The 19,654-nt window shown below is 40.0% G+C and overlaps 2 protein-coding genes across 2 annotated transcripts in view; both read right to left on the bottom strand.

Moving 5' to 3' along the window:
• Window positions 1–31: 31 nt before the first annotated feature.
• hnmt (histamine N-methyltransferase) lies at window positions 32–8,120 on the bottom strand. The gene is made up of 7 exons (XM_046404214.1): window positions 8,022–8,120; window positions 7,108–7,255; window positions 5,394–5,446; window positions 4,195–4,302; window positions 3,293–3,423; window positions 3,015–3,108; window positions 32–2,179 (listed from the first exon to the last, which is right to left on the bottom strand). Exons 2-7 carry the CDS (start codon window positions 7,242–7,244, stop codon window positions 1,818–1,820), a joined length of 885 nt encoding a protein of 294 aa, XP_046260170.1. The 5' UTR covers window positions 7,245–7,255; window positions 8,022–8,120; the 3' UTR covers window positions 32–1,817.
• Window positions 8,121–12,344: 4,224 nt separating this feature from the next.
• thsd7ba (thrombospondin, type I, domain containing 7Ba) overlaps window positions 12,345–19,654 on the bottom strand; it is a 120,085-nt gene continuing 112,775 nt past the window's right edge. Inside the window, exons 23-28 of the mRNA XM_046404676.1 lie at window positions 18,252–18,425; window positions 17,087–17,182; window positions 15,843–15,925; window positions 14,567–14,762; window positions 14,125–14,212; window positions 12,345–13,814 (exon numbers count right to left, since the gene is read on the bottom strand). Of these exons, the coding sequence (XP_046260632.1) occupies window positions 13,733–13,814; window positions 14,125–14,212; window positions 14,567–14,762; window positions 15,843–15,925; window positions 17,087–17,182; window positions 18,252–18,425 (719 nt within the window). The 3' untranslated portion in view covers window positions 12,345–13,732. The remainder of the gene's footprint in view (window positions 13,815–14,124; window positions 14,213–14,566; window positions 14,763–15,842; window positions 15,926–17,086; window positions 17,183–18,251; window positions 18,426–19,654) is intronic.

Raw genomic sequence — 19,654 nt, 5'->3', positions numbered from 1 at the left:
CTCACAAAATGCCACCACTATAAAGGCTTTATAAATTGTAAATGATTGCTTTATTAATGGTTCATAAGTCATGTACTACTGTTTTACAAGTCAGGTAAACAAAAGCAACAACAATAAGCAACAACATCTGGGTTTCCAGGTTGTGAAAACACTTTCAGTATGAATTCTGTTTTGTCCTTTTAGATCGGAGATGTCGGACGTCTGGACTGCATTTAACAGGATATGCTGGATAAAAAACCCCTTACAAATGGTCTTGAGAATGATCCTGATCATCGACTTTGAATAACCAATTTGGCCTAAAAGCTTTGTAGAAAGAATGAAAGTAACTTTTAGCAAAGGGACTCCCTCTGGAAAATAACGACTCCAATAGCCTGTGCAAAATGTCCCGCCTGAAGCACTGAATCAGTCATGAGTTATGCATTAACCACTGTGTCAGCATTGAGCTCATGCAATCCATCACGCAGTCTATCATGTCATGAACTTTTTTTTATTTCACAATGTTCAGGAAAGTTGGCAAGTTGGTATGTTCTTCCCAAATATGGAAGGATTCACACGTGGGAGTTGAACCCTTTTCTGCTACTGTCCACTGGAGCATCTGAATGCTAACTGTCTTTCACAGCACACATTTTATGAGTTGAAGCTGAGAGATTTTGAATGTAGGTTATGAGAGCAGTGAAAGCAGATTTTTTACAAAGAGGAGAAATGATGGATTTCAAGCTTGTTTTGAATGCTTTGCAGACCACAGGCAACATTAAAAAATAAAAACAACCCAGTAAACAGGCTCAGTTGTACCCACAGTTAATGGCACTTTAATGCAGATACCTCTGGCCATGATCTGTGCGTGTGTGTGGTTAGCTTGTAGTTTTCACGGCAGTATTGCAGGTAATTTTAACGTTAGTGTTCTAGACTCGTGTGTCTGTGTGTGCAGGTGTCAGTTACTTTCATGTAGGTGATCAGTGATCTGCTTTAGTTATTTTATTTGCCCTTTATTTAATCTGTCCTGCATTTTACAGCTGCTTATGCTGCCCTCAAGATGGTGCCAAAACCTCATACATATATATATATATGTGTGTCTTTATTGTTCTGGCTGGACAAACAGCGAGAACCCTTGTTTCTGTGTTTATCTAACCAACACATAGCATGTATCCATGTGAATATGGCAGGTTGTCAATTTGTAGAAGTTATGTATTAACAATGTGTGCATTTTAAAGTCAAACAATGATTGACATGGAAAGGAGATCACAGTAATTCCAAGCAAGTTTGTAATTTGTTCAATGTGTAACATTCAAAAGCAAACACATATATATTTTTTTTTAGTTTACCTAAAATGAACATCTCGATATATCTGTGGAAAACTTGTGAAATTTTCCATTTATTTTTAAGTAATATGATCCGATGAGTGCAGTGCAATGGGATTGGAGGCTGATTAAAACTATATTACTCTACCTACATTTTTGTTTGGACGGCTCACAACAATGAAGTCAAAAGTGCTTAGAAAAACAAAACACAATCAAGTCACTTTCATGGTGAACACACAAAGATTAGATAGAAGATTATGCACAATTAATAAATAATACATCATACTGAAATGAAGAGCTTCAGTATGAACAGAAAACAAATATTATCAAAATAGACTTTTGCAGTTTAGGCAGGAGATGGGAGACATTTCCCTCATGGGCTAAAAGCTTGCTAATACTGTATGTCAATTACAAACAATACAATTTGAAACAACTTTTTAAAAAATTAATTTATCAAAAATTAAAAACCAACTATGTTTTGGAGCTACTGCAAATTCCACAATCAATTAACAGCCTGTTTTAAGTGTGCTGATCTATGACTATAACTCCAAGGTTGTTGTTAAAGATAACTTTGCCATTGGACTCCACACTACAGTCTGGATGCCGGAGTAACTCCAGGACACCAGCTTTAAGCTCAGGTGAAGCCGTCTTGCTGAAGTCCAGCACCTCAGTGAGAAAATCAAGCAGCAGCTCTCCCTTCTCATCCCCCTCTGTGAAACACTCGGTGATATCCATCTGAGATGGCAGATCATAGCTCTGGTAGCTCACACCCTTTGAGTCCAGGTAGCTTTTGATGTCTGCAGTGGTCACACACTGACTCATTTCTGTGTTACTGAGCTGGTTCCTGAAAATCTGCCACAGTTTTCCCCAACCACTCTCACCTGAAACAGAAGACATGAAAACAAAGAGTCTGCAGCCATTCCTGTGGCTCTGTGAGGCTGCATTTAAGCAAAGCGGTGCATTAAACCAAATGCTAATCTCAGCAGGTTCACATCCCCAAAATGACAACGCTAAACCGCTAATGCAAAGCTTAATGTGGATATGAAAATGACTCACTTATTTCAGAGACATGCAGCTAAATCAGCAAACAAGAAAGCAACAACAACAAAAATGCACAAACAGCAGCAGCAATGCATGCTAAAATGTCCCTGTAGTCTGGGACATTTGGGGGATTTGCATATCAGAAAAATCACACTACAAAAACACACACACAAACACGGGGATTATGCTATTGCTCATCATTATGTACAGGCCAACCATGGCTCTGCAATTCCAGTGAATAGAAAAAAACCCTTCTTTTTAACCTCTTTGATTAAACACATATTTGCCACATGTATTAGTCCACTTTTGTTCTGATGACACATTTGTACCTATTTAAGATGTGTAGTCTGTGGACGCATTATTTTTCACAACCACACAAAACAAGTGTGGAATTTCTTACTACACTGAACCGACAAAAATAAGTTTAGATTCCAGCGTAAATGCTTCTCCTGCTTAGATCTGAGCAGTATATAAAGGGAACACCAGTGTTGTTTTTTAACCAACTCTGACAGTCACAGAAGTAGCTCTTTTTACTGCAATACATTGTTAAACTGGTTTTCAGCCCTGTATGTACTGTATGCATAAGCACCAGGAGCTGTATACAGAATAGGCCAAGAGATAAGGGGAAAAAAAAAAAAAAAAGTGTCTTGGCAATTTAAGATTAGATCCACTTACCAGACACAAGAATGATAAGAAGCTTCCCATCTTTGTCGAGGAGACTCTGGAAGAAGCTGACGGTCGCTCCAGGATTCTTCACATAATACAGCATCTGTCGATTTCAGCACAGATAATGAGCTGGTAACTGGATTCACAGAGCACCTAATTATGATGCTATGCTAGACAGATGTTCTAATGGGATTAATTGCTGGGAAGCACCGCCAAATGAACATGACCTAGATGTGTCAAAAATACAGAAGTCTGTGGACCAGAAGTGTTATGTTGGCATCACCAACCTGTATCAAGTGAATGAAGTCAGCCTTCTTAGTCATCTTTTTTGCTTTCCAGTGCTCCTCAAACTCAGAGGCAGTCATCTTGTTCCAGCTGAATTTGACATAATCTAAGCCTGGTTTCTGCGACACCAAAACTGCATAAACAGACACAAAACATCAGTGTACCAACACAACAACATTACAATGTCAAATATCACAATTTGTATTGAATCTGTATCTGTACTGAACAATGTCCTAATGTGATTATCATCTCTAAAAAATGAACTAACTTTGTTTCAGCTGTGTTGAACCTATGCCGATTCAAAAGGAGGAAAGTATTGCCAAGTCTTTAAATCACAAAAGATTCCAACAGACTTTGCAAAGTGCTTTAGAAATCACTGATTCTCGCAAAGGTGTGTGTCAACAGATACTGAGCTGAGAGAGCTACCTTCAGAGAGGGCAACTGCATCGATGGAAAACCCAACAAAAAAGTGATGGTGTGAGAACATAATGCAATCAGTGAAACATATTTTCTATGCCTGTAAATAAAGAGTGGGAGCAGTCCTACAACTATGTGAAACTACTGGTCAGACAGCAGCAGACTTGGAGCTGAGAGGGATTCAGTGTTTCACTCAAAGACACTTCAGAAAGGTTAGTACATGCTGACATGAGGGTGGTCATGCATTACTAGGACCATCGCCCAACTAATGCATGAATAATTCCATTGCTAATGTATTTGAGTGAACACTAAGGGCAGGATTAAAATGAATCTTCTGCATTAAAAATCCAATAAAAAGAAATATATATTTTATATCCCGTATTTGCTGTTAAATTAAAATATAGAAACATATTTTGGGGGCATATGAATATATGTACAGTATAAATTTGTGGTATGTGATATAAGTGTGTCTCTGTAAAAGCAGTACCTTTGTAGTTATGTAGCTGCTGGGCACTGGGCTCCACCACCTCGTTATCCACCGTCACCCCCGGGTGCTTCAGTCGCAGCTCGGAGAGCATCTCGAGGTCAATCTCACCTAGAGGCACCAGCACAGTTTTGAAAATCATTCATTTCCTGCAAAAGAAAATTTTGACCTACTTTTCCGACAGCACACAAACTGCTCAATAATAAAAAGAAATGACAGTGCACATCAACCAGCACTCATCACAATCCCCAAATTCAAACCATGCTGTATGTGAGGCTGTATTTAAGCAAAACGGTGCATTAAACCAAATGCTAATCTCAGCAGGTTCACATCCCCAAAATGACAATGCTACACCGCTAATGCAAAGCTTAATATGCATAAGAAAATGACTCAGTTATTTCAGAGACATGCAGCTAAATCAGCAAACAAGAAAACAAATTCAAACTATGCTGCATATTTAAGCCGGAAATTGCTAATAGCGATGCCAGTTTTACAGGAAATGATATCTTTCATATTGCAAGAGTATCAGAAAAAAAAAACCTTGACCCAAACCCAAAGAGTTGTCCCTTTCACATTCCTTTTCATCTCCTTTAGCCAGTGGCAGGTGATTTTGATCTGGTTCTTATTGAAACTGACAAGCAGCTATGTATAAAGAGATACATTTAAGTAAAGAATCTGATCTGGGCAGGCGCTGAATCTTTCTGATTAGATTGAATAATACCTTGTGGGAGAGTTTGTAGCCGTTCTAATGGATTTTACAGTCCATTAGAGAATCGGTAACATCGCTCCATTATGATACCAACATGACAGCTCAGGTAAATTAAAAGGATTGGCTTTGACATAAGTGAAGGGTAATAGCACTCGTGGGCAAGTCGTGGGTTTGCTCAGAAGCAAATTAACCTTGCTGTATTATGAGCGCTGGAAACAACACGCAGTAAAACCATGGACTGGTGAGGTCACTTTGTCTCAAGACTCAAGTTAAAGATTAATCTGACAACTGGACTGATGCAAAGCCCTGACAGTTATAAAGGTGAAAGTTTTCCTTTTATTTAACAACTGCGGCTATAAATGACAGGACAGCAATGGGAACAGCTACAGCAGGCCGATTCAACACCACCTCCTCACCTTTATTTAAAGGTGTCACACATTGCGCAAGGTGAGTTTGGCAGTGAAAGTGTCCCATAGATGGTGTGTGTTCTTACCAGCTCCACTTCCAACTCCAATGACATTTAGATGGGACTTTCCCTTTCCAATGCTGAGGGGAAGAGCAGAAAAACACTCAGAGTCTTCAGAACAGTCAAGTCTGGGAATTCACATCATCCAACCTGCCAAACGTGTGTCACATTTTTAGGCTTGCAACTGTCAATTCCGTCTAAAACCAGGAGTGTGCGAGATGTTCTGATCTTGCCTCTGAAGCATCTCCAACACTGAAGCTTTGATTGTTGCTATGACGCGTTCTGTCGCTCACCGTCTGATTTTTCAATAACGCTCTTTATTTAACTCGTGAGTCACATCTCTCCAGATTCCTCTCTGATGTGCTTCTTAGAGAGTCGCCGGGAGCAGCCAGTTGGGTTTAGTCCTCTGCACTGTTGCACTGGCCTCTTACAGCGCAGGCGTATTCCAAGGAATGCAAGGAGAGACATTTCCACAAACACTCGCTCATTGTCATTCGCAGACACGCACACCTTGTTTGGCTTGTTTAATCGATGTACATTTGCGTAGTCTAATACATGGATTTGTGGGTACAGCGTTAACAAACATACTTCATGATATAACCCATATGTTTTTGCAGAGTCTGTTTGGTTACATTGGTTGTGTGCTGAACAGCTCAACATTCAACACTTTTCCTTTATAACATTTCTAAATGGCACCAGAGTGGCATGTATAAAAACTGCACAGGAACACCTGCAGTATATGTCCTTCCTTTGGATTTGTGTCATGGACAATTCTCTTTGAAGACTTCAAATAAATTCCTCCCAGCGAATGGCTAATGAGGACTGAACTCGCTTTAAACCCGACGACGGTTATAAAAATCTGACGCAGGTTTCAGAGCGTCATACTGGTCGCCCACTTCTCTGTATTTTGCTAAGAATTCCAGCATTCAGTGTTTTCTCTTTTTCTGATCCTGGCTGTCTGATTCCCAGACTTTGGTACCTGCCCCTTACCTGTTCAGTTTGCCTACTGGGTTTTAACTTCTGCTTGTTCAAATTTTAAGATTTTGGGCTTTCATGTTGACCTGTACGGTCTTGTGTCACGCTTGTGGGTTTCTGCCTGTTCTGATACAGCACCGTCTCTCTCACACTCACACAATATGAATTAATAAGAGCCAGAGTATGGAGATGATCCTCCTTAATCACTGGTTCCTCTCTGATGTACTCTGAAATACTGAAACCTCCTCCCTCCTCTGCTTAAACGTTGAATCTTTTGCCTCATGGTAATCCAGTTAATCAGCAACAGTCATGTAATATCATAGCTGTAAGTTATATGCTTGCAGGGTTCTTCAGGCTGGTAAAAATGCTTGAGAGCTTTGTAATGACATACCATATTCAACATATTCAAATATTTATTCACTTTCATTTATTTAGGGTATTTTTAAGCTGGACGTGAAAAAAAAAAAAGAAAATTAAATTTGTCAAAGCCTTTTTGTGAACTATGTTGCACTCTTGTCTTGTTTCTCAAGAAATATCTCTGAACTGCAATGTTTTGAAAATTAAAATCAGTTGTTATATTGGTCTTATCTGCACTGGCAGTGTTGCACCAGTTTAGCGAACTTATGTTTCCTCAGTAAGAGCAAATTGTATCACTTTATAAGTTTATTCTATTCAAATATATTGTATTCAACTCTTCTCTGGTGTATTCGAATGTGATGATGTGATGTGGCTCATAAAAAGATTGTGTGTGTGTGTGTGAGATTACCTGGCCAGTATATCTGGTAGCTGAGAGTGGATGAAGTCCTGCATACACTGATGTTCAGACGAACGTTCCAGAAAAAGCTTGAAGGATTTCTGGTACCTGTTATCATCATTAGCCAGACTCTTCAGTGTAGACGCCATGGCCAAGTTCCCTGGTTAAAAAAAACGGTAAACATTTCAATGAACAAGTCAGAGCAACAATTTACAAAAAAGAGAGTGTGTCTGTGTTTTTTTTGTTCTGTTTAACTGTGCATTTATTTGAGCTTAAACATTGCTTTCACTGAACACATCACGTCAGTCCAACCGCGTGGGTGGCGCCACGCTGAGACACAAACTTACTATTAAAAACTTACTATTAAACTGTCATACTTCCTGTTACTCTGAGCCTCAATAAATATTTCTACTCGAAACACTTTATACTCGATTGTAATTTAACAATGTTTTGTTTCGCATTCACGCACACACACATAATGTGTATTTCTGGTTTTAGTTAAAGGACAGTCAGCCAGTCTTCACACACGGGCCACTGCCAGCCTTCGGTGAGTTTCCACCCGCTGGTGGAAAATGACAGCCCGACACCCAACATGAAGCATGAGCTCCACGCTGGAGACGAGGCGACATCGCTGAACCTGAACGCGTCTCCAGCTACTGCAAGTCATATCTGCACAACCATAACAGAGCCGACCCTGCATTTAGAGAAGCGTCTCCGAGAGCAGCGGAAACACTAGCAGCCCCGCACAGAGGAACGCCCCGCCGGTCGTCCCTCGACATGTTTACAGCTGGTCGGAACACGAAGTGCAAACGAGCCAACTTGTCGCTTGTTCGCTGAATGTCACTGCGCCCGTTTTGCATTATATTGACGGTGTGTGCGGTGCTGGATTCAGACAAACCGCGACGGTTTTTCTTTTTCTGACTTACATGTACGTGAGCAGCGAGTTTGTCCCGTGAGATCTGCGTGCTGAAATTAAACCCTCCCACAGTTTCGTTTTTAAGGCGGGCCAAAGGTGGCGGTAGAAGTCCTCCCAGAAAAGAAAAACAATCCAATGAGAAAACGCAAGTTTGTCTTTAAAGGCTTGTGAGTATTTAGTAAACTCCCAAGTAAAGCCACAATTGTTTGACTGTAATATCATGAATATGTAAACAGGTTAAACAGCATTAGAAAGTGTTAATAAGGAGGATTAAATCCGTGCTCTCATGTCTGTGTGGAGTAAAACTACTTCAATTTTGATGGCTGGGTGATCATTTGATTAATGTTTAGATTACAGCTGTACCTTCATGTTATAGGAACATAGCATTTAAAAATACTCCCCACCACCACAGCAGGGGTTGGAGTTTATTCAATGAAGACATAAAAGCAGATTGAAACTGATTTGGTATCAACAAACAAAACTGTGCAACTCAGATGGCGATAATAAACTTTCTGTCTGTTGGTCTTAAGCCTTACTGGTGCGAAGCTGACCGGTGATCCATTAGTGTTATTGTATGGCTGTAGGGCTGACAGCAAACATGAAGAAATCCCTTTAGAAATCAAAAGACAAGTTTATTTAGGTAGTGCATTTTTTTGCAACTAAAACATTGTGTACTTGTGTGTGTATTTCTTGCTTAATGGCAGCTTTGCTTTCTTTGTGCTGTACAGCCTTCATTTTTCAGGTGGTGCCAGACAGAGTTGCATATTGAAATATCAAAATATGGGTAAACAATGATAAGTCCAAGAATCAGGCAGATGGTCAGATAACATCAGGGCTGATGATGAGGGAAAGTTGAACCAAGGGAGTACCAGAGTGGGTTTAGTGGGCAGATGAGGGAAGGAGGAAAAAGTCTGAGGGCAGCTGGTGGAAGGAAGGAGGATGGCAAAGGTGGCGAGAAAATGCATGAGACTGGGCTGACTTAAGGGAAAGACAGAGAAGAAGAATGAACAAAAAGAAAGCACAGACAGCCACTGGGTTTGTTTCACTTTACTGTATGATTGTGCTGCACTGTACTAAAAACTTACTTGATTTAAGCAATCCATCATGTCAGTTTTACTGTTGTCAACCGCATTGGTTGCATAATGCGGTACAACGCACGAGTACGCAAAGAAAATGTATTTTTGACATGAATAAAAACAGACAATGTTTACTGTGAGTTAATTCCATTCCCAGCGAGCTGAGGCAATTTTCTCACAGTATGGAGACCAATGCATATGAAACTTTAGCACCCATTAAAAAGATCAGAGGAATGTTGGGAATGATGTGCTCTAAAAGACTACTGTAAGAAAAACACACTATAGGAAATCTGATATTTCGTATACTTTAATAATTGATGATGGTTAGTTTTGACTAAAAAAATAACTATATGGTTTAATTTCAAGGAAAGAGAATGAAGAAAATGCCATGTCTCTTGGTTTGTCCACAACTCCCAGATTTCTCACTTGTTAAAATGTCAGACAGGAATTAGGCCAGGAACCTAAATTAGATTGTAATTAGGCCACAGACCCAATCTGATAAGGTTTTAATCCAGGGAGTGAATCCTGAGAGGAGTCAGATACGATTTAGTAGCCAGTGGTCCACTGTGTAGTTGTTTAGATAAAAGACTAAAACAATATCCATTTTTAGACCCACCTCTGTAGTGAATATCAAGCACCTCAGTGAATCCCCAGGACAGATTTTGTCATATCTTTTCAGCTTTACCTGGCAATGGGGGCCATTAGAGTTCTGTTCTTAAACGACTTTGTGCAATCCACAAAGATAGTCAACGCTGTGATAAAACAGATTCCTTTTTTCTTTTGTTGTTTGCATGTGATGTCTACTGTTTCTTACGACTGACAGAAGTAAACAGATATCGGTACATCATAATTTCCACACCTTGAGGAAAACATCGTGGATACCTTCAGTTTGTACTGCTGGCAGAACATGAGTCAAAACTTGGAAAGTTTACTGTATTAAAACAATTTGTCCTCTCTACAGAGTCCAAGGCAGACTGAACTTCAAAGTCCCTTTGTCAATTACATAAGCTTGCACCATCTTATCTATTCGACCTCATTGTTCTCCATGTGCCGCCTCCGTGTTCTTGCAGGGGGCTAGTGTTCATATAATAAGGACAACTGTACCTTAAACCACAAAATGGGCAGTGTTTTTCTACCAAGCTTCACATCTTTGGAATGAATTCCCTCTTGCAGCCATGAAGCAGAAACCCAGACTGACTAACTCTAATTTACAGATACTCATTAAGATATCAAAGTAAACAACTGTCTCTCTATCTCTGTCTCCTACACACAGACAGACTCATCGCTGTGCATATTGGACAGCATTACTTTTGTTTTGCGTGATTATATAATGCTGCGCACGGCAAGGTCATATTTAATGGGAGCACAATCATGCTCACAGCTTTGTGAGGCAGTCCTTTGGCAAAGTGCTTCTTTGAGCCTAATGATAGCATCAGCATGCTAACATAATGATTATCATGGTGTTAGTATGCTATCAGTTGCTAATCAATACTACACTGAAGGCAAAGCTGAGGAAAAGCCATTTGTTGCATGTCAAGTTTGAATAAGGTATTGGACAATTAAATTTTCTGACCTGATGATGGTCTTGATGAAAGGTTAATAGTTTATTACGGTTCATCCTGAGGGGTTTGTGCAAATTTCATGGCAATTCTGTGAACTATGTGAGTCACAAGCGACACACAACTGTGTTTCCTGGTTCCAGCTGGAATGGCTTCATAGTCTCTCTTCTCATTGTTCTCTGCCATCAAAAAGTGATGTTCAATTATGTCTAAATACCACAAATACATTCCTAAGTAATTTTCTGGAAAATACAATAAATAAAGGTACAAATTCATTTTGGGAAGACAAAACTTCACCAGCAGGATGATGGGAACCAAGAATCTAATCACTCTGCTGGGTTGTAGACAAGATCATAATAAATCAGTGATACATTATAATCAACATTCATTATCTTAGAAGGTTATGCATTGTTGCGACTAAATATTCATTAGACTGTCACTCTGCTCTGCCAAAATACGGCACTCGGCATTTTATTAGAACGATTCAGCTTGAGGTAATAGATGAATCCTGATTAAAACTAGATGCCGCCATTGTCAAACTGTTCACATTTATCTTCACTGAAACCTGCAAATATGTCTTGAGAGCTCCTAAAATGAGATGAATTGGACATGACAAGATTAGCTGACGCCTTTGCCGCTGATCAGCTGGGCATGACACAAGCGTTCAAATTCAACCTTCTCTTAAACAAAAGTGACAGTCTTAAATAAATGAATTATATGACACAAAAGATTTAAACACTATTTTCATCACAACCTGCAAGCAAAGTGGAATCAGACTGGGAATCTCACTTGAGGACGAGATGAATCTTATCAGCTGATTATATATTCTGGGCTCTGCCTCCGAGCCTGTATCAGTAATTACAGTTTATCAGGGCTTGAGAGTCAATGAACTGATGAAGATCACAGCAGGAGCGGAGAATCTCTCTTGAAAAGATTTCACTCAGTTCGAGCTCCGAAATGTGAAACAAAGAGGAACGAATGCAGTCTGTTGTTTCCACAGGGTTCCACAATTTATTTGCATTTTTGTCCAGCTCTCCATGTACACACAGCAGTAACACAAATAGCATGGTACTGTAAACAATGAGTGAATATATTTTTTGATTTTCCTGAAAGTGACCAAATAGAATTCTCCTATCTGGTCAGAAGTCAGATGTCCTTTGTTTATACTGGTAATGTGTCCAGTTAATTGCCAGTTAGTTGATCTTGTTAATTAAAATTGTGAGCATTTTACAATTGGATTTTACATTGACTCAGCAGTCATTTGTTTCTTTGTTGGCCAAATATTAGAAACACTCCCTAAAAGAAACTACTCTAAATCTTTGCAAGGCCACTCGCAGCACTTTCTGCCAAAACAGATCAAGCATGCCTACATACAGTCAGCTGTTGAAATACAATTGTTACAACATGTAACAACCATATTTGCACAACCATTAAGATTATAGATTTACTGGTAAAATACATTCACAGGAGGTCAGATAAGATAAGACCAAATTTTCAGTTCACCGAGGCAGAAAGAGAAACAGCATAAAGTCTGGTCGGTGCCAAAACCATCAAGTGTTAGGAACATAACTCTCCACTGGGTGGTAGGAATAATGCACTCAAGGATTCATGTCTAATATAAGTGTTTGTGCTCCATTAAGATGCTTTGAGATGACGGCACGAAAAATTGTAGGTGTGAAAGGAAATCTGACAGAATCTCATGGCTGAATAAAACAAAACTCTGTTGTGTATGATGAGAAAAACAGAAATATGAGTGCTCACCAATACTATAAGTGCTCACCAATATTTGATATTTGCCGTCTTTCGTGTTTTGATCTCCGTCTTCTGAGTGTCACACAAAACTCCAAAACAATACAGTCAAAATCTATGTTCTCTGCTTGCTCTGTGTCTGCTGACCTTGCATTTGGATTTAATTGTTTCCAAAAATGGTGAAAAGGTATGACATCCTTATGATAAAAGTAAAGCATGTTTACTCCAGCGGATAATTTTTCATTTCTATGCTTATACCTGTTTCGGTGCATGATTTGCATTTGATGAAGGTGTTTTTATGAGGTATGAACTTTATCAGGCTGGTATTTGATAATTTGCTTTAAAGGTCTGTGTATGTTGTTCTCTGTTAATTCTCGACGTTTACTGCCAAAACAGTCTGCCATGATTCAGTAGAAATTTTGATTTTGAAGTTGTTTCTTATTTTTGTCCTCAGTGGCTGAGAGTCTTATAAGCATCAGCAAGGAGAAATTACTGCATCATTGTACTGTTAAATTCAAGGCAAGCCTGCTTTTGGTTTCCACATATACACAACATATGGCATCATCAACAAAACACAATCTGACAGCAACAACTTGCATTACAATTAAAACACTAGAAAAGTCATTTGAAAGGAGAAAACAAAAGTGAATCAGCACTAACGTAGTGCATAGAGCATCTTGTTTATTCTCAGAAGTTCAAAAAAAGGCTGTTTGTTTACCCAAAAGGCTTGTGACATTTCCTTTTACAAAGATCCAGCACTGATGGGCCAAGTCAAATGTCAAATGTTCCGCCTTTGAATGTCATGAGTGACTGCTAACTGAAGATATTTTGTCTCCTTCAGGACACGATAAGGGGCAGATGACCAGGCCGTCCCTCTGATTCTTGACACGCAAAAACTCCAGAATCATCGCTTGTGGATCAGGCTTGTCTTTGCCCTTGAGTAGTCCTTGTGATTTGTGGGCTGAAAACAGTGTTTCAAATCTGTGTTCACATTGCTAGTAGTTAAAAAAAGAAACCAGGAGTTCATTTATTTCATATGTCTAGAGACTTCTTATCTCATGTCCATCATTTTCAGCTTTGGTTCCTCTTCTGCGGCAAGGAAAGCTGGCTGAAGCCAAAAACGTGGGCTCCGTTGCCCTTCAGCAGCAAATTATTTGTGAGCATTGCTATTTGTCTGCTGCATTTTTTTTTTGCAATACAGTTGGCACTATAGCAAACAGTCGCCCAGCTTAAACTGGCCAACAATCAGTGTTATGTGATGGACGTGCTTGCTAAAAAACTGCACGAAGTCAGTAGTCCAAGGCTGAGCGTACTCTGTGTGAGGTATAGCAGTCTGGTTACATATCCATGTCGCCATCGTAAGCCAGGGTCAAAGGCTTCTGCGGAGGAGGAGACGTCTTTGTGGTTTTGGATGGCTTGCTGAAAAAAACAAAAAGACAAGAAAGAGAAGCTGAATGAGTATCTGATTTAGCAGCACAGAGCAGATCAACTATATTTCAGTCTTTACCAAGAATTCCATTATCTGATAACAGGAGCACACAGCAGACAAAATATTGTGAGGAATATAACTCATATTCAACAAGGTCCTTTTTGGAGAACACAGATGGTTAGTGTTCAGTCTGTTCTCATCTACAGTGTGTGTGTGTGTGACCAGCAATGGAGCTTTTGTTCTTGAAAACTTTGAAAGTGCACAGTTAGGAGTCTTGCAAGAAATTATTATAGTACATACCAGACCAGGAATGACAATGCAATAATGAAGAGTATTAAGATGAATCCAACAGCAGTCACAGCGTAAACCCACAGCTTCACTCTTCCATCTGTTCAATCAAAAAGTGCTTTTAATACAAAGGTTTTAAAATATATATATATATTTATATATATGCCTGCAGCTTTTGTCTGGAGATCTTCAGAACTTTTTCCTAACATTTCAGAATAAAGCAGCAGGTGTATTCTATTTTCAAACATACAGCAAAAGCACATCTACAATTTCATGACATTCATATGGTCCATTGAGTTTTTTAAGCATATAATGATGAGCCCAAGTAAAAACATTGACGAAGAATGGATTCAACCCTCAGCCTAGTGATCCTAGAGCTACAAAGGCTGGTTCAAAGGCAGGAGCGATCTCAGGTATGTCACTCGAGCTCTAAGGATGATTTCCATTTCAATACCTGGCCCAACAGGTCGTAAGGTCCACTCGTTGAAGAGGTCCTGGGCTTGAGATGGCCCGGGTTTTAATCTTCCAGAGCTGGTTTTCACATCAGCTTTCTTGTTGTTGTCCACCCCGGGGGTTCTGGTGCAGTAGTCCAAGAAGCCATGCGTGGTCATCACTTCAGTGTAACCCTTCTCACACCCACACACTCCACTCTGCATGGGGGGGAGTGAGCCCAGAAGAACATAATTTACAGCCAATACAAGAAGACTGCGATCGTTATTCTCCCATTGATGCAAAACACTGCTGACAGAACCGTCTGCCATGTATAGGGGCTACTGTGTTTAACTCTACTCTTTCAACCGACCTTTGGCTGTCAACGCAGATTTATATACCCCAACCCTGACATTAAACTGTGCTCTTCAGAGGGTAAATTGCACAGCATTTACAGGGATTTCACATGAAACATGAAATAGAATAGGATGTAATTTTATTGTCCAGCAGAGTGGAAAATTTAACACAAGAGACAACAGCAACAAGACACCACTAAGACAAACAAGAAAAAAAGTAAAGACTGTACTACAATACACAAATCAAACTTACACATATGATAAAAAACAAAGCATAAAAATATAAATATAAATCAAAATACTGTGGGGCAACATTTGTGGCTCCTTTCGAGCTTAAAATACTAAAAGACTTCTAAAAAATATTTTGGGTTGCCAAAGGCACCCTATAATAGGGAGACTCAAACTGAGAAAATAAAAGACTGTCAGAATGCTCAAGGCTCTGTCGCTTGTCCTCATAGCATATTGCTCACTCTGCTTCATCTGGGGCTCCCCAATTATTTCTGCTGCCAATGCCAACTATTGTAGCCAGCTTAATCCTCAGCCTGCAGCTCAGGTGACCAAGCCATGAAGTCAAATGGAATGTCAAAACACTCTTAATCAAGGGTTTGTAAACAATTTCTAAGGGACATTGCATGCCTCCTAAGAAGATGAAGCTGTTGCACTGTAAAAAGCACCAGCGCTAGATTGTTTTGCATTTTTAAGTGCAGTTACATGGAGGGTACTCAAAGGGGCAGTAAAACGTCAAGCTCAGGCTACTCTTTGTCATTCTCATGGTTGCTTGTGTGCAGTATTAATATGATTATTATTCACTGACAATTAAAAACTCTCTCTCAGTCACTCTCACTCAAAGACTCCTCGCCGAGAATGTGGCTGCAGTAAGAAATAGGAAAGCACAGCAAGGATAACAAAGATCACAGCTGCCTGATAAAAGTGTAGTGATCTTACCGGTGTACAGTGTGAGAAGGGTTTGGTGCACGGAGGATGGCAGTGTCTCACCGTGGTCGGCCTTTTCTGCGGGAAACACCCCCCTGGAGAGAAACAACAGGTTCTTATTTCTGTTCCTTCACCCATTGATCACTAAATTAATATACTGTCAGGCCTGATTAATGGGCTCAGTTGCCTATCAAGGTCCCTGATCAATCTGTGAACATTTTAATTCCAACATGGAAAATTGCATGTCAAAATATCAAAGAGTAATGCTTTGTGTTCCTGCTTTCTCTTGCAGAGGGAGACTATTCCTTCTGGGCTCATATTTGCCAGAAACACTTCCTTACAGCGATAAGATCACATTCACCCACTATTTACAGCACATCAAGCTCGCCTAAAGCTTTCGTTCCCACAGCACTATTACCTTTGTTCTGTTTCTCTATGCCTGCTTTACTTCCCACAAATACAAATACATGATTATATTTATATGGATTGAAAGCCTCCCAGCTCACAGTCTGGCTTATTGATTACTTTTGTTAAGAGGGAGAGGAGAAATCAATAGCGGCTGCACTGAGAATAGGAAGATCAAATAAGGTGTTAAATTTAACTAGAGCGATATACTAAAATTATTCTTTGTGTGTGCATCTGCATGCATGTGGACATGAAGGTTTGCCCTGCAGGCTGTCATGCAATTTTGAAATGATGCCATCTGATTTTTTTTTTTTTGCACGTATTAAAATAGCAGATCATATCTAAACCCATATAAAGTATACTAATGCTGTGAACTGAGAAGAACAATTGTAAAAAACATTGCATCCGATTTTGTATCCACCCTTTTCACATGTTTCCAAATGTTTCAATTATCTCCTGAGCCAACAAGGAAATCCATTCTAAATGTATTTCTAAACCACCTGCTACAGCCACCTCTGCCAAAATTACTGTTGTGACAGCTTTCTCAGAAGAAAGAAAGAAGATTCACTTACTGCCATGGCAATGCTTACAAATTCTTTTTTGAGCAATCAGATAATCTGATATTCTAGCACACAGACTGAACTGAAAAATGTGACTCCATGCAGCTTTTTGCTGTTCACACTGATTTGATTCATTGTGGGGGGAACAAAAACAGAACGCCGACACTTTCAGCTGCTGCTTGCATTAAACTGGACGAACATAAAGGCATATTTATATAAGAATGTGTGTGTGTGTGTGTTCCTATGAGAGGAACCTGTCTAGGGTGGACAGAAGACACAGCATATACTCGCCTGTGACATTGACACCATCTGAACGCTGACACCACACCACTCTCTCATTGTTGCTCCATCCTCCCGTCCTCCACTGGTATCTGTGGCATTTTCCTCCTGCAGGAGTGGCAGAGATGAAGCTCAGTAGCAGTTTCATTTGGGTATCCATCCCTGTTATCGGGTTGAACATAAGCCATGGACATAAACCACCTCTTCTGCTGCTTCCGTGCTACTTCATATTATAAGGTGATGCATATTATGTTTGCATTATGTGAAAGGAAAAGGGCACCTATATGTGCAATAAGACGAAGGCATCTTTAGAGGAATGAGATGGTAGACCGTGGTTGGAAATTCCTGGAGGGAGCTATAGGGAGAAACTGATTTGAAGAGAGGAACTGTCAAAGATGCTTAAATCTGATTTCATGTCATAAAGAAAACCTCGCAACACATGTGGGGTTAAATGACAAAATCACAAAGTGAAGAAACACACACAGCAGGAGGGGACTTATTATCGAGTTTACAGTTACACAGGTGTGCGGTATCAAAGGGAATGACACGCACGGGAGTGTTGCCATTTTAAATGAGGCTAATTAATGACAGAAAAGTAAGCCGGCATTTGGAACTCTAAATCTCTAAATTCAAAAAACTTGGGATGCTGTGTCAAAACAAACAAACAAAAAACAGCCCAGTAACAAAATATTTAATGTTTTGTATTATGAACTTCGTTTGTAAATATACGCTTATATGTTTCAGACAAATTTGCGGCACAAGTAGCGAGAAAGAAAGTTGAGGAATGCTGAGAAAACACCTGTTTGGGACAGTCCACATGTAAACTACTAGCTTTGGAGCTTAGAAGGTTAACTTGATTAGATTGGCATTTGCTGATTATTTTGAGAAGATTAATGAGTGTTTGTTGCCACACTTCCTCACTTAGAGTGCTGGCTGAGACTTGCTTCTGCGTCTTCTCCCTACTCTTTCATTCGCTTTTATCTGTGGAATCCCCATTTTTACTACATCACTCACTCTCTTCTGAGTGGTTTATCAGTGTGATAACAGATGATTTGGTTGTGGAGATGCTGGATTTCACAACTTAGTAAGGCTTTCAGATCAGGTTATGTTAAGACCCCTCTCATCATGGCCAATAAAATATTTTCTAATATTTGTACATCAGCGGTTTCAACAGTACCTTTACAGGGCTGGGTCTCAAAGACTTGATGTGGACAGCTGCCCTGGTTCTCCATGACCTGAATGATCACAGCTCTCGAGCGAGCTTGGCGACCAGTGGTCTCAAAGCTTCGCCCCTCCAGGCAAGTCAGCTGGCAAGAGCTCCAAGACGACCACACAGTCAAATGGCAGTCTCCTGAGGGCAAAAAGATACAGGAAAAAAACCCCATCACTGATAGACACAGCTCAGTCAATAACACCATCTAACACTTTATTTTCTGACTTTGGCGGGTGGTTTATATTCAGTTTGCCAACACTATTTCTGGAGTCCTTTTATTGGCTCCCCTGCTAGCTTCTGAAACATTTAAAACACATCGAAAACAACTTCAGCACACATCTGCGGCTGATAATGTACCAAACGCACAAACAAATTACTCCAGCAGCCCAGTGGGTATTCAGAAGTAATAGACCAACCAGAGCTATAAATTATACAATATAGGCTATAACTTTTATAACCCAACTGTAAAGGCAACACCCAATACTGAAACAGGTCTCTTAGGAGAAGAAAACCTCATTTGGGAAATGCTTTTAGTGGATAAAGGCTGGTTGATGTACTCTGTGAGTCTACAAATAACATGTCAACACTTTCCTACTGGAAGGTCAAGCATTAATATCCGACGTAATGCTTGATAGGGTCAGCTTGTAGTGATAATATCACCTGCTGCCACAGCCCCTCAGTCAGAACAACCTTCTGATTCTCTGCTCTGAATGCCCATGAGTGACTGTGGATTGACGCATCTCATTACCTTTCATGTTTATACAGATCCAATCAATCAGCTCTTCCCCCATGCTGCTAAGGCTGTGGAAACATGCTGTTGCAAAAGCTGCAGAATACAGCAAACACCAGCTCCGGCATACACACACAATGTACATACCATACAATCCCTCCTGGCCTCCACTCTGCGCCTGCCACTTTCACATCAACAGACACATGAAGCAAAAATACACACACGCACATCTGCTTCGGCCATCAAACACTTTTGATCCTGAGCCAAGGCTCACAGCAAAGGCGGGTTGAGTGATGAATCAAGGCAAGGATCAGAGGAGAGCGAGAGGCAGCTGAGCAAAAGCAAGCACTGCAAGATGGTGTCTCTTCATAGCAAAAGCTAACAAGAGCCTCGCTTGGAAAAAACATACCAAAGGAGATCAGGGTTGTCTTTTTATCTGATGATAATGATTGTGTTTTTCTTTAAAATGACAGAAAGAAATAGATCTATTGCATCCCACTTGTGGAGCTGGCATGCATGTCAACCGAGTATGGCTAAAGCTTCATTATAGCTTCAATGTAATATATTTTTAGTGTGGAAAGCGTGACAGGGACAAGTGATTTAGGTCACACACTTTCCTATTACTGGCAAATACTCA

This window comes from Scatophagus argus, chromosome 11 (genome assembly GCF_020382885.2).
Source record: "Scatophagus argus isolate fScaArg1 chromosome 11, fScaArg1.pri, whole genome shotgun sequence".
Taxonomy (NCBI): domain Eukaryota; kingdom Metazoa; phylum Chordata; class Actinopteri; family Scatophagidae; genus Scatophagus; species Scatophagus argus.
Note: the sequence above shows the minus strand (reverse complement) of the source record. Positions and strands in the feature narration are given on the sequence as shown.

Coding starts and splice junctions, on each gene's coding strand:
- hnmt (XM_046404214.1), bottom strand. CDS start 7,244: ATGGCGTCTACACTGAAGAGTCTGGCTAATGATGATAACAGGTACCAG. Junction 5,447..7,107: donor CTACCAGATATACTGGCCAG/GTAATCTCACAC, acceptor TCTTCCCCTCAG/CATTGGAAAGGGAAAGTCCC. Junction 3,109..3,292: donor ACTTCATTCACTTGATACAG/GTTGGTGATGCC, acceptor TGAAATCGACAG/ATGCTGTATTATGTGAAGAA.